Source organism: Nymphaea colorata, chromosome 7 (assembly GCF_008831285.2).
Source record: "Nymphaea colorata isolate Beijing-Zhang1983 chromosome 7, ASM883128v2, whole genome shotgun sequence".
Taxonomy (NCBI): domain Eukaryota; kingdom Viridiplantae; phylum Streptophyta; class Magnoliopsida; order Nymphaeales; family Nymphaeaceae; genus Nymphaea; species Nymphaea colorata.
This window is the reverse complement of record NC_045144.1, coordinates 13,249,617-13,263,839: the sequence shown is the minus strand read 5'-3', so window position 1 is coordinate 13,263,839 and position 14,223 is coordinate 13,249,617. Positions and strand designations below refer to the sequence as shown.

At 38.3% G+C, this 14,223-nt stretch overlaps 2 protein-coding genes across 2 annotated transcripts; both read right to left on the bottom strand.

Annotated features, from left to right (window-relative positions):
* Positions 1-10,609: 10,609 nt before the first annotated feature.
* LOC116257127 (L-type lectin-domain containing receptor kinase SIT2-like) lies at positions 10,610-11,533 on the bottom strand. Its single transcript, XM_031633741.1, has one exon. It carries the CDS (start codon positions 11,531-11,533, stop codon positions 10,610-10,612), a length of 924 nt encoding a protein of 307 aa, XP_031489601.1.
* A 369-nt stretch (positions 11,534-11,902) lies between these two features.
* Positions 11,903-12,511, bottom strand: LOC116257126 (L-type lectin-domain containing receptor kinase SIT2-like). Its single transcript, XM_031633740.1, has one exon. The coding sequence runs from the start codon at positions 12,509-12,511 to the stop codon at positions 11,903-11,905; it is 609 nt and encodes a 202-aa protein (XP_031489600.1).
* Between the last annotated feature and the right edge of the window lie 1,712 nt (positions 12,512-14,223).

Here is a 14,223-nt window from a genome sequence, read left to right as displayed (position 1 = left end):
CTTCTATGGCCAGCAATGCTGAATATGCACATCATTTCTCTCGCAGATCTCTAATAGACAAGCACCCATAGTTTGCTTACATATGTGCATGTGGCTGGTTGTGCAGGATCGTTGGCTGGTTGCTAACACCAGCCACTACGCCGTCAGTTAGTCTTATGAGTCAAGTAATCATGTAAAAAAATTAGAATAAAGGTCAATTTTAGTTTTTTTTTTCTTGTTTTACTTATAGTTTTGGGCATTAATCGTGGTTGGATTGGAAAAGTAGCCTATAAAATTCATTAGAAAAGGACTGAACCAACCATTGGACTATCAGATTTAAGGATGACATATCTATATAGGAAAACTGAAATCAGACGTCCATTTCTGTGGCCGGAAGGGTTTTTTTTTTTAAATTTTGTGTTGTTAAAATCTGTCACAATAGAGGTTGTAGTGCAGTGAGTAGCAAGGCGGTCCACCTTTAAGAGGTTTGAGGTTCAAACCATGTAGTTGTTGTCATGACCCAGTATGCTCATGGTATGGATCGTAATAGATCCCAACACAAGCTCTGTGAACACTAAGGGTGATGGGCACAGGTGGGAGGAAGTTGCATCTCTTCATGGGGGTGGAAAAAAACCAGTCTCCGTGAAAAAAAAAAAAAAATTATTGCGCTTCTTCAATTAATAATGCAGAAATCTAAAGTGCGTGGCAAAAATCATTTGATATCTTGTTGAGATATTTTCGATGGCTATTCTTCAGCATGTATAAATAATTTATTTAGTAAATTCAAAAGAGAAAAAAGGGGGAACTTTTTCTTTTTTTCTCTTTTTGTGAATATGCACTCTTTAGGCCGAATGGCTTCATATATATCTCCTCCTCCCTTTTTGTTCGTCATCAGGCAGTCAGTATTTTTGCGTATTCTTCACAAAACATCTGCCTCGGTTGGGGTTGATATGTTTGAAGCTGACCTCTTCCCCCATGTTTAATGGCTCAGGGTCCGCTTGAGGATTTAGGTGGCAGTGGTGATGATTTTCAGTTCAAGAAAGTAGTACCCATGGAAATCAAGCTGATGACATACCTTTTACATGCCAGCCGGTTCTACCAGCTATGCTACACCCTTTGTTAGAACTCCTTGAACATGTCAATTAAGTTATATGGTAGTCTTATACAGCACCTATTCCTAACCTATTTACTAAGCCTGAGCCCACTTTCGAATATAAATTTTCATTAGATCAAAATCCAGTTACTGAAACAGAATCTGAAATCCATTTAGAAACAGATCCAGACATCACTTTTGGCATAATCCTCACCCGGATCCAAATGCTTCTGTGTTTAAGTTATACGTATCTGCCAGCATTATTTCAGCCGTCGGATTTGAAAATTCAAACCAAAACCCAGTTGGAAAAAGCGGTTCTGTTGGACATATGTTCAAATAAGAAGCTGATCACATGCATCCGTCGTCGTAGCTCTTTTTGGCTCTCCGGCATGGAGAAATGATGGAACGTGGATGGTGAACAATAATGCAACATGCTGAAGGTTATATATATTTTTAAGTCTTCATTAAACGTAGGATCCTTTAATTTGCAAAAGCTAATTAAATGACAAAAACACATTTATATATCACAAAGCACAAAATTAACAAAGGACATAATATAATCAAACCGACAGCATCAAAATTAAGAAATATGGATCTAAAATGGAGCATTCTTTTTTTGTCCCATGATTATGATTTACTTGCATCTTTTTGAAAAAACAAATGACGGAAGAATGGTAAGCGTAGAAATGGAAAGTGTAGGAATGAGTGCAAAATGTTTGATGTACGACATAATTTTCATAGACCACTTCTTTTGGACAAAATCTGATGTGATATATATATATATATATATATACTGTGTGTGTGTGTGTGTATGTAGAGTGATTTGTAGGGAAGACCACTTGCGTAAGGGATAAAAGACAGACCTCTTAAATTCACGTTAAAAGTGTTTTAAACAAAATATGAACCTTCTAATGCATTTATAAACACTAATTTAATATAAATCTTGTTTTAATTTAAGCCATTTTTGTAAAAAAAATGATCTTTATAGTTTATACTTCCAAAATTTTGATGTTATAAGAGCTGTTCATCTCGTTAGCATTAAAAACAACATAATTTAAGTAAGAAAACAACTAACTTAGTATGTATTTCTCATCAATTCATTCTTAAGATTATATCTATAAGGTTAGATTTCAAAAAGAAATATTTCAATAATTAATTTCAATAGGTCTGGTTTTTGTCTATTACTCAAGTGGTCTAGTTTTTACCAATTTCTCTCTCTCTCTCACTCTCTCTCTCATATATATATATATATATATATATATGAGAGAGAGAGAGAGAGAGAGACAGATTGGTAAAGATTTGACACATAGGTCAATGATAAAAACTAGACACTTTAATTTTTTGTTAAAAAATATTCTAAATAAAATATAAACATCCAAATATATTTATAAAAACTATTTTGATATAAAACATGATTTGAATTTAGTTGGTTTTATGAAAAATGTTCAAGTTCCTATTATCAAAATGTTGATGCTATCAAAGCAATTCATTTTTGCTTAAGCACTACTAAAACCTAAAAAATGATCAACTTAATATACATTTTTCATCAACCTAACTTAAGTAAGATTACATTAGTAAGGTTAGATTTTAATAAAAACACTAAATATCATATTTAGAGGGTCAGGTTTTTGTCCCTAACCAATTAGTCTGATTCTACCCTTAGCTATCGAAACAACTGGGACCACCAAAACCAGACTCAGGCCAGCCGGGCCTGGTGGTTTTTTAGTCGCAGGGCCAGTTTGGCCTGACGGTTTTTTTTAGTTGGGCCAGCCCATGTGTCAAATAACCTGCCCAAGACCAGCTCATTATGGACCCGGTACCAAACTGCCCCTGAGGTACCCGGCCCATTCCCCACCCTTAGTCGGGTGCTTTGTGGTTTGGAAGTTCAATATTAATGTTGGTACCAACACATTCTTTTCGCAAGAAAGGATAAAGTGGTGGTGGTGGTGATCGAAGGGGAAGCTTCACGTACCTTTGGTGAAGAAACAAAGGTCTACGTATCTTAACAGTAACTTGTAGAAAGAAAGAAATGCATGCTTACATGATTGTAGAGGGGCGGTTAAGTCTGACCAACAAGTCAAGACAACTCGGATTCAACTTCAACTCGCTAGAAACAACTTGACTTGCGAGTCGACTTGTTTATAAACAAGTTAATTTCAAGTTTAAATTTATATTTGAAATGTTAAAGAAGTTAAGCTCGAGTTGTAAAACAAGTTAACAAGTTAAATGAGTTAAACAAAATATATATAGATATACACACACGCACATACATATATATATTCATATTGTGAAGCCGGATTTTTTTGTTGGATATGACTTGTCATCATTCATATTCAAATCCCAATTCGAATCTGAGTTAGTATATGAGTATCCAAAAAAAATAGATGCAGTTAAAAATATATTGATTCAAATCTGATTCATTGATATCCCTACAAATGAACATCTGATTTGCTAAATGCATCGGACTTGTTTGCATGGCGTTGCTTCTAGGGCATGGTGGCACGTATGTAGTGGAATTGTTCAATAGAGGTGGTTCGGTTGGAAATTCGATCCATATCCAATATATTGGCATCCCATTTCTGCCCCGACAATTTCCTGTTTGTGAATATTTATATATATATAGGACTATAGTTGAATCGATTCCAAATTATAAGTTTTTCAATAGTCTTAAAACATGTGACAAAAAATTTAATCATTCATCGAAATATTCTTATTATATATCCAAATGAAGAGTCGATTTCAGAACATTAGTTTGCCGACACTTGAATGACCGACTGTAGGCTTGAAGCCGACAGAGGTGATGACAAAAAGCACCCGCAATTTAATGAGAAAAACAACTCCATATAACAAGAATAATTCAAAGGGCGTCAATTGCTGTCACCACCAGCTTCCTCACCCCGGTAATAATTAATTTAAGAATGGCCCACCAACTTGATGCTTGGCATACGATCTATTTGCATTGACCGAACCGGTACAGGAAATTAGCCTTCATTTCAAAGGTACTTTTCCTAATCCTTTTTACTGGACAATGACTGTGTTGGGGTTAGGCCCCAGCCTTTTATTCCAATAAAATGGAGTAATATGTACAACAACAATGGGTCCGCACAGGACCTCAAAACGTAGTATTACTTCCTTTTCGTGGATCCCACATGTTATCATGGTGATTGCATTTCCTATACAATCCATTGGCTGGAATAATTGACAAAAGGTTAATAACTTCAGCAAGAGGCCGTCCCTTGTTAATAGTAAGCCTAATAAGAAAACTATTGCTCATGGAAATGTTGTTGACAATTTTTGTGCCATGTTTAATGTTGCTGCGTAGGTGCTGCTTCCAATCTCCATCATTGGCCAAAAGGTAAATGCACCTAGAGTTGCCCTCAATGTCCACCAAGTGCCCAATGCATTCCATTAGAATCTCTATCTCCCACCATCCAATGTCATTCTCAAACCAACAGGCCAAACAAAAATGGAATTGTCCACAAGCGTCTCTAATGAGACCAGCCACTCCTCTTCTGCCACCCTTACTCCACAAGGTAATGTTGATTTCTACCCATCAATCATCCTACTTAACTCCATTGCTCCATAGAATCCCAAGCAGAGCCAGTTACAGATTTTATCCAACTAAGTTCTTTTCCATTGAAAATTCCACTAGTAATCACTGCAGTGTGCTCAAAACTGTTTTGCCAAGTTGCCAATTGGTATATCACCCTTATGCTCGATGTGATTGCGAGTCTTCTAGATGAAGCATATTGCCATATGGAAGTTGTCTTTCCAACATTTATTAAGCAGTTTGTCTTTGAAGTCCTTCTTATGCCACCAGATGAGCCCTTGCATTAAGTTTGGGGGACTCCTATGCCACTGCTTAGCCCTCCCAAATTTTTCAAAAATGTATGTCCATATAAACCGAGCTCCCTTGTAGTTGAAAAAAAGGTGTTTGATGTCTTCAATCTCTTGCTTGCAAACTAGGCACCTAGAAGCAAGTGACCGGCCTTGCTTGTCCACAAACCCACCAATAGGTAGACGACCTAAAACACCTAAATAAACAAACCAGGTGGCCCTTGGTCATCCTCTCCCTTTCCAAACGAGCATGCTCTTATTGTTCTTGGAACCTTTTTTCCTCATCCTTTGCCAAAATTCATGCCGATTGAATTCCCCTTTATCTCTATTTCTCCGCACCATGACATCAGGCTGACCAACCTCAAGGCAGAGACAAGAGAAAGGAATATTTAAAGTGGCAAGGAACTCACTGGTGTACTCCCCATTTTCCTCCATGATTTCCTTTACCGTGCATCCAATTGTATCTTGTACCAAATGGCGATGGGATATTGGGATCTTATCAATCAAGCGCTCAGGGCTCCAATAATCCGTCCAAAATTTGGCCACAGCACCATTACCAATCTTCCAGCCTACATTTACATTAATCCTGCGCCAAGCCTGCAATGCCCTTCGCCATGCTTTACACACCCTTTTGCCCCTAATGTTGTTGTCAATTAGTTCTTTTAGCTTGTAGTACCGACCTTTAACAAGTTCTGCCCAAGGGGAGGACTGCTGGGTCACGCGATACACTAAAAAGGCCAAGTTGGCCAAATTGGTTTCCTTGATGTCTCTGAGACCTATGCCTCCCTCTAATTTCAGGAGACAAAGACTAGAACATTTAATACGATGAAAGCTTTTGTTGTCTGCCATATCGACACATAAGAAGTCGCCTGCCATTTTACTTAGTTGCTTACAGGTAGTAGCAGGAAGTTTGACCACCAGGCTCCAGTAACTAGGCAACAAAGATAGAACATGTTTGATTAGACCGAGTCTACCTGCAAAAGAAAGACATCTCTGTTTCCAAAGAGTTAGCTTCTTAGATGAGCGAAGAATTAAATGTCTGCATTGTCCTCTGTCACATCATTCGTTTGGAGGGGAATGCCAAGGTGCATAGAAGGAAGCTGACCTTGACTCCAGCCTTATTCCTGCTTTATTTGAGTGTGTATTCAGCTTTACAAATTGATTGGAAGAATTGAGCTCTTGGTAGTGTTCATGACTAGGCTTGAGCAATTAGAGAATTCGTCAAGACACGCTTTTAAGTTTTGAAAGTTCTTCAGCCTTCCTTCTATAAAGAATATGATGTCGTCTGTGTATAAAGTGGAGAAAGGGAAATTGGTCCCAACCCCCATGGAAGAGATCCTTATTTGTTTTTTATTTACTTGGGTTTGTATACTACGAGTGAGCATTTCCATGACTGTGGCAAACAAGTAGGGGGAGAGCAGATCCCCCTCCCTGAGCTCTCTCTTATTCTCAAACCACATTCCTTCCTTGCCATTGATAAGAAATGCAGATTTAACTATGGTTACGATTGTCATAAGTTTCTTTACCCACGAATCATGAAATCCTAAGTGGCATAGGTTAGTCTTCAAGAACTCCCAATTCACTTTGTCATAGGAATTAATTTTAACACAAGCTGCTTTCTTGTTGTTGTTTTGAAAGATGTGAACAATTTCTTGGCTGAGAAAGAAACCTGTCCTGAATGCACCTCCTAAGAAGGAAAGCACTTTGATTTTTTGAGATAATCCTGTTTAGGATATGCCGCATACACTTTACCATAATCTCAGGGAGTTGATGTCCCTGAGATTTTTTGTGTCAATCTCTGCCTGAATTTGTTCTTCATAAAAAGGTTCTTGTTCAAAAAAATTTACTGTCACAGGTAACAAAAAACCTTTTCAAAAATGGTTCATAGCATTTATAACATTTCTTTTGCTAAAATATCCAAGGAAAATGCACTTCATAGCTCGCTTTTGAAGTTTATTCCTATATTTTTCTTGAATGTGAACAAAACACTTAGAAAACCTTGAACTGTTTTATAGTGATCGGTCTGTCTATAAGAATCTGAATTGGAACTTGGTTGTCAATACTTGAATTGGGAACTATATTAGCTATGTAGCAAGCAGTACCTATAGCTTCCTACCAGAAGCGAATGGTGATATTCATGTGCATAATGAGAGACAGGGTTATGTTAAGTAATTGCCAATTCTTGTGTTTGGCCACCCCTTTTTGTTGTGTACTGTGTAAGTGAACTGTAGTTGGATTCTTTTATTTTTTTCATAAATTCTTGAAGAGCATAATTAACATATTCTCTTCCATTATCTGACCTGAAGTTTTTTATTTTTGCACAATATTGTGTGTGTACAAGTTAATAAAAAATTTCAAAAGTTTTTGTAACCTCTTTTTTATTTTTGAAAAAATAAAGCCAAGTCATACAAGTTTTGTCATCTATAAATGAAACATAATATCTATTGTCAGAATATGACTCTGTGGAGGCTGGTCCCCAAACATCTGAGTGGCCTAAATCAAATGCATCATTGGATCTTTCACTAGAATTTTGAAAAGGAAGCCTAGTTGACTTAGAGTATTCACATGCACCACATGAATGATTTTCAAAAAATAACATTTGGAACAAGAAGCTTTAAAGATCGATCGGAAACATGACCAAGGCGCGAGAGCCTTAACTGGTATTCTGAAGTTTTTTTACTTTCTCAATGCAAGCAAGCAAACTGGTTTCAAAATCGTCTAACGCGTACAGCCCATTTTGCTCACAACCCCTACCAATCACCTTTTTTGTTTTCATGTTCTGAAAAATCACATCCTTTTTGGAGAAAATAGCTAAGAAATTATGAGAATTAGTAATCCTACTAATAGACATGAGATTGGTGGAGAGTTTTGCAATATAAATAACACAAATATAAATAAATTTGGCTCAAAGAATGATATCTGTCCAATGCCTTCAATGATCATAGGGGACCCATCGGCAGTGAATGCATGCTTTCTTTTTTCTTTTTCTTTTTTAATTCAAACAATTTCGAGAAATTGCTGGTCATGTGATCAGTGGCTCCAGAATCTACTATCTAACCACAATTTTTAGAACATGCAATAAAAGTTTGATACTTACCTTCAGATTTCCAATACACCCGGCAGAGACCAGTTTGGACTTTGAAAAAATGTTGGAATAACTTTTCCAGCTCCTCCCTTGTGGCAAAGTTTGCAGTGCTGGAGTTATTGGTAGATGGCGAATGTGCTATCTCTTTTGATGGCTTACCAACTAGCTCCCAACATTTTTCATGTAAATGGCCAGTCTTCCTGCAATATGAGCATTTTAATTTGCTCTTCCCCTTTCGAAAATTATTTCCACCACCATTATTCTTGACGTCAGCTTTAGAATCTCCGTAGCATCACTTTTCTTATCAATGTTCATGGCTTTGTGACGAGCAATCACCCGTTTGTATGGTTTGACATGCTTGATCAAAATTTGGTAGAGGTGTCATCATAAGGATTTGGCTTCTAACACTTTCAAATTCAGGACCAAGCCCAGCAAGGAACCTGCAAGTTTTATCTCTTTCAATCGCTATTTATAAACATCAGGATCCGAAGTAGTGGGTCGATACTGCATTAGTTAATCCCAAAAGCTGCGGTATTGACTCATATGGATGTGTATAGATTTATCTCCCATTGTAAGCTTAGCTAGTTCTAATTGTATTTGGTACACTATATGCAAGTTATTTTGTTCTTTGTAGACATCTTTCAATGTGTCTCAAATTTTCTTTGTTGTTTTTTTATAGAGAAACATGTTGGAGACACATCTTTCCATGGAGTTTATAAGCCAATACATAACTAAATCATTCTCAAATTCCCACTCTTTAAATTTAAGATCAGTAGTTGCTGGAGGAGAAATCTTACCATTGATAGACCTGTCAGGATACATCGATATTATATGTTGAGGCTATATGAACATAAAAAGAAAATCTGTTATGACAAGGGTAGGAAGAGAGAATGAGACACGAGTAATACTTCTTAAGAAGGTCAGCTTTCCAAAAGAATTTTCAACGTCTCTCTCTCAACTGCTTTAGATCCTGACATGAGGAGTGAAGGCAACACCCCTAAAATTGCATAACATATCTTCCCTCTCCACTCACTAGGCTCGACGATCCTTCGCTGTCCAGGGAGCTGGAGTTGCCTTCCTGCCCTTGCTGGACTGTGAGGGAACGGTTGTTGCGCAGCGAGCAATGGTCAGAATCGACCCTCACTGCCCTTGCTAGCAGGGGTGGAACCAGAAATCTTTTGTTGCAGGGGCTAAAATTTTAATAAGTACCGCACAATATTTTTTTCGTATTTTTTATAGCAGTTAAACTAAAATTTATATATAATTTTTAGAAATTTTAAAAATCTAAACGGGTGGTGTTGGGGGCCATGTCTCTACCCGCCCCCTGCCTCCGCCCTTGCTTTCTAGTGGCAAGGGTTTGTCAGCCCTTTGATGTCCAACAAAAGGTGATGGTTACCCCTCGCAGCACAGCGAGGGTGTGTCGTTGACTCTCTTAGCAGAGGTGTCAAGACTTCGCCATGGCCATTGCCCTTTCGAACGGTGAGGGTTGTTGTCTATCCTCATCGTTTAGTAAGGGCTGTTTTCTTTTTATCTTATTTTTTTTCTACTTAGTCAAAGAAAAGACATTTCGTATATTGTTGTTTTAATACTTTTAGTTGGAGAAATTGCTGTATGGAGGTTTGAAGCACAAGCTAATGGCCTTTTTATGAAGTTCAAAAGATAAGGAGCATTCTTCTTATTTGATCATTTGTTGAGCGCGTATGTGTAATTCTTTTGAAAATCTAGGTAAGGGAATTATAATAGTACTCTTTGATTTTATAAATTGTTCATTGTAGAAAATCTATTCACCTATCTCATGCAAAAGTACACTGTAGGTATTTTGATATAGTAGAAAAATCGAAGCCCGAAGATATATATATATATATATAATTGATGCTTATCGCAATTAAGATTCTATGAAGTTACTAAATCCAAATCAGAAGTTGTGCAATAGAAAAGGCTTGTTTGATGGTTTAGTTTATTGATATCACCTAACCTAATATCAAAAATGCCGTCAAAAAAGGGTAAGCTACCCTAATTTGCAAAAACTAAACTACTGGGCCTAGGGCAATGAAAGAAAGGCCACAACTGGACGCTGCGTTGTCGTTGATGATAATCATGTCGCTTAATGAGTAAGAAACAAAATGCATGCTATGTCTAAATCTGGCGTAGCAACAGAATTTTCTGTGCCATGGCTACCACAACCTGCGAGTAGTGAAGATAATGGTCGATGAGGAACTAAATTATATTCTTATGAATATAATTTCATAAGTATTATTCGAAACATACATGTAGAACGCATGTCCAAAGTAAAGATAGAACAATACAAAAATGAGAAAATCGACCTCTAAATTTTATTCGCCGACAAGACGGTGGACCGTTTCAAGACGTTGAACTCGAACACCACCCTCAGGAAAAAAAATCGACTCAGCTACGTGGCAATGATATGACGGTGCTGGTATTAAATAATGCAAACATTTTGCTTGACCCAGCTTTCAGAAAATAACGTCATAGGTCTTGTCAATGTACCAGCCATGAAAGTCAGGCAAAATATGCTATTCTGCTACTTTGGCAATTCACTGATGATCCTATATGACTTTTCCGATGCCTCGAAAATGACGTGTTAAGAATTGTCTTCATACGTCACAAGCCAGAGTAACCCTTCCCGGAGCAGATGATACCTTCCTGTATGGGTCCGAGTTTCCTGAGGTTGACGATGCCTTCTCGTATGAGACTGAGCTTGCCGAAGTTGACGATCCCTGATCCGAAGATGGATATTGCAGAAGTAGTTGGTTCATGCCTTGATCGTGGATACCCAGATTCTGGCGTTTTAGATCTTGTAGCGGCACATCCCCATTAAGAAACTGAGTCAACTGCCGCATGTTTGGCCTTGATTCAGGTGCACTCTGTGAACAGAGCAGGCCAAGCTTCAGCACAAGCTCTGCTTCCTCGACGACAAAGCTCGTTCCGAGCCTTTTATCCATGGCATCCAGTATTCGTCCACCTTTCCACATAGAGTGGACCAACTCCACCAGAATCATCTCCTCAGAGGGCCTTTCGGGCTCAATCGGCCTCCTTCCACAGGCCACCTCTTGGAGCAAGGCACCATCCAACAAAACGTTACTTGCTTTAACATCTCTATGCACGACGACTTGCTCCCACTCTTCGTGAAGATACAGCAAGCCGAAAGCAATTCCCTTTAGAATCTTGAACCTCTGTTCCCAACTCAACCTGCTCTCTTTCGTGCCAAAAAGATGACTGTCTAGACTCCCGTTCTGCATGAACTCATAAACCAGGAGTAGGTCTTCGCCTCGTCTACACCAACCATGCAATTGGACCAGGTTTCTGTGCCTCATCCTCCCCAAGCTTGACAGTTCTGCCACAAATTCCCTCATCCCCTGCTTTGAACCATGTGAGACTCTCTTCACTGCAACCTCGATTTTGCTTCTGGGCAGCACACCTTTGTAGACACTGCCAAAGCCTCCTTTCCCCAACTCTTCCTTGAAACCTTTAGTTGCCCTGTAGATTTTCTTGTAGGGGAGCCTATGTGGGTAGTCCATCTCGCATCCTTCTATCTTCTCATACGTGAGCTTCCTCTTCCTCTAGATCAAATAAGATATGCCAACCGTGATGATGAGAAATAACAGGGCCACTAATGCTGCAGAAACGAAAAGGAACAGCTTAAAAGACTAACATAGTGGAGTATGATCCCGAGGAATAGAAGGAAGGCGTGAGAGGTCCAATTCTGGTGCTTTTCCATCCATCGCGAAGCTCCATGCCAAGATATAGTGCTTGCTTTCTAGCTTTTGAATGCCAGCAAAGAATCCAACATACATGTGTTCAAGCAGAACAGGGGATAGATCGATGGAATATGATATGAGGGAACGGTTAGGCTTGAGCGGGTGTGACAATGGAGCTATGGTGACATGCTACTCTATCCATGCCTGAATGGTGGTCTGGCAGTCAAGAACCATTTTTTCTTTCTTGCCAAACTCTGTATAGTAAGTGGCAGGCTTCAAGAAACTGGAGTTGGCACCAATCACGTCGATGCCCACATGGTTTCCACCTTTGTCATTCATTTTTTCTTGTTGAACCGTGTCGAATTCAACTGCAAATACATGATTGGCTGGGTTTCCGTTGTTCTCCCGGTTGAAAAGGCCAAGGTAGCTGCCTCCGGTGGCCTGCGAGAAGTTGGTGGCCGGCGCCAGGACGAATACTAAGCCATGGCCGCCTGACTCCGGGAACTGGGATACGATTTCGAACACGAAACGGGTACTGAACGATTGGGTTTTCTTAGCACCAGGAGGCTTTTTGAACTGCAGAATGGCAGGGTAGAACGCGTGGCCTTTGATGCCTGGATTCGTGGCAAGGTGACCGTTGGTCAGGGAAAGAGCCCCCGTTCTCGTAACAGTTGCAGAGTCGGATAGGTTCAGGTCTGAGGGGCGGAAGCCATTGAAGAGAAAGGTGCTGTTGAGTGAAGTTGCAGGTGATCTGCAGATATGAGCAAGAATGTGAACAAGGAAGATGAGGAGGGACATGAACGGGGAAGGGCCATGTCAGAGAAGAGAGCTGAAACTCACAAAAAACGCTTTCGTTTCCACGGTTTGGCGTCAATGGACGCTTTCTTATAAGTGTAGACGGGAAAGGGAGGGGGGGACGGAAGACTAATTTATTTCTGGTCATCGGAATTGGAGGAGTACGCCACTCTGTACACAACGTATGTACATCATAGGTGGAGTATATTTACTTCAGCATTGTACTTGTACAGTGACATTCTTAACCTATCATCTATCACATATCTTTTTTTATTATTTCATATCTCTATACTTTATCTCGTAACTATTATCTCAAACGTTATGGACATGAGATATGATATGGAATTGTGTTAGATAATGAAAAAACATAGTAAAACAATGAATATGAGATAATGACTAAGGTATAAGATAATGACAGATATATGATATAATGGATATGGGAAAATGTGTATGAAATAACAATAAGAGCATGAGATAATACATGAAGAAATGAGATCACAACATAAGCGAGACGAAAAAAATGAAGATGTTTCTTTGCTGTTTCGAAGCGTATATTGGTCTGCATTTACCATTGACAGAATCATTCGATTTTATCTGCACTTACAAAAGTTCTTTTTTCTTTTAACTAAAGGCATTTTCCATCACCACTATATTGGCGTATGAAATTTTCGTGCCCAACACGACATTTATAACCAGCTTCAGAATTGGAGTCGTTTTGGTGATAATGTTATGTGAGGGTATCTGAAAGGCAATAATAGGACAGTTTTAAATCTTGTCACCAAGGGACAAGCCTTTTGTTATGTTATGGGCGACTTGCTTGTAGGAAGTGCTGGCATTATTATTACAACCACTTTAACATATAATATGCTCTGCCTTTTATTGACCTTCTTGAATATTTCCACAAAAAACTTGACAACTTTATTTGTAAAATGATTATTCCGCCATATTTATTCTACATAGCATTATTATTTGTACTATCTTAGGTTATATGAATTGGAAATGAATATGAAAAAATGAAAAGTATTACAACCTTTGTTCGACTTCCCGAATTATCTTTATTAATTCAAAACTATAACAGAGAAATTCTCATAGCTCCTGGAAATATATACAAAGATCGGTCAATGCAAATTGAAGACAAAGAGTCAAGCGGTTACCTTCTTACATTAATTATGGTCATCACAGCAAGGGTAGAGTTGGCTCATTCTTGCATTAGTTATGACCATGGCGATGAGGAAATTGGTGAAAGCAATGTCCCATTAATTCTTGTTTCGTGTGGCCGCATTTAATTACAGCTCCCCTTATCTTATTATCTGCGAACCAAATATATCAGCTACTTTTTCATTTAAAATATAGTTAGATCTAGCTGTTACGAAATATTGGCCAAGGAAAGGCTTCTTTATATCATCTTTTCGTTGTAATACGATTTCAATAAATATTTAAATTTTTTCACATGTTGTACAACTATTGTACTTAATTGGTTCAAGGAGATTTTTCTGGGTTCTGAAATACCACTTAACATAATAATCGTACGTATAGTGAGAACTTAGAACAACAAAACCTTTAAAATTAATGTCCTTTAGAATAGCACAGTTTTATTATATCATTTTAGTTGGAGGCTGGGTGGATACTGCATAGGCAATTTCCTACACAAACATAAAGAAAATTACCTATTTTCCTATTTATATCTAAGAATAGTTTTTTTTATTTATATATTG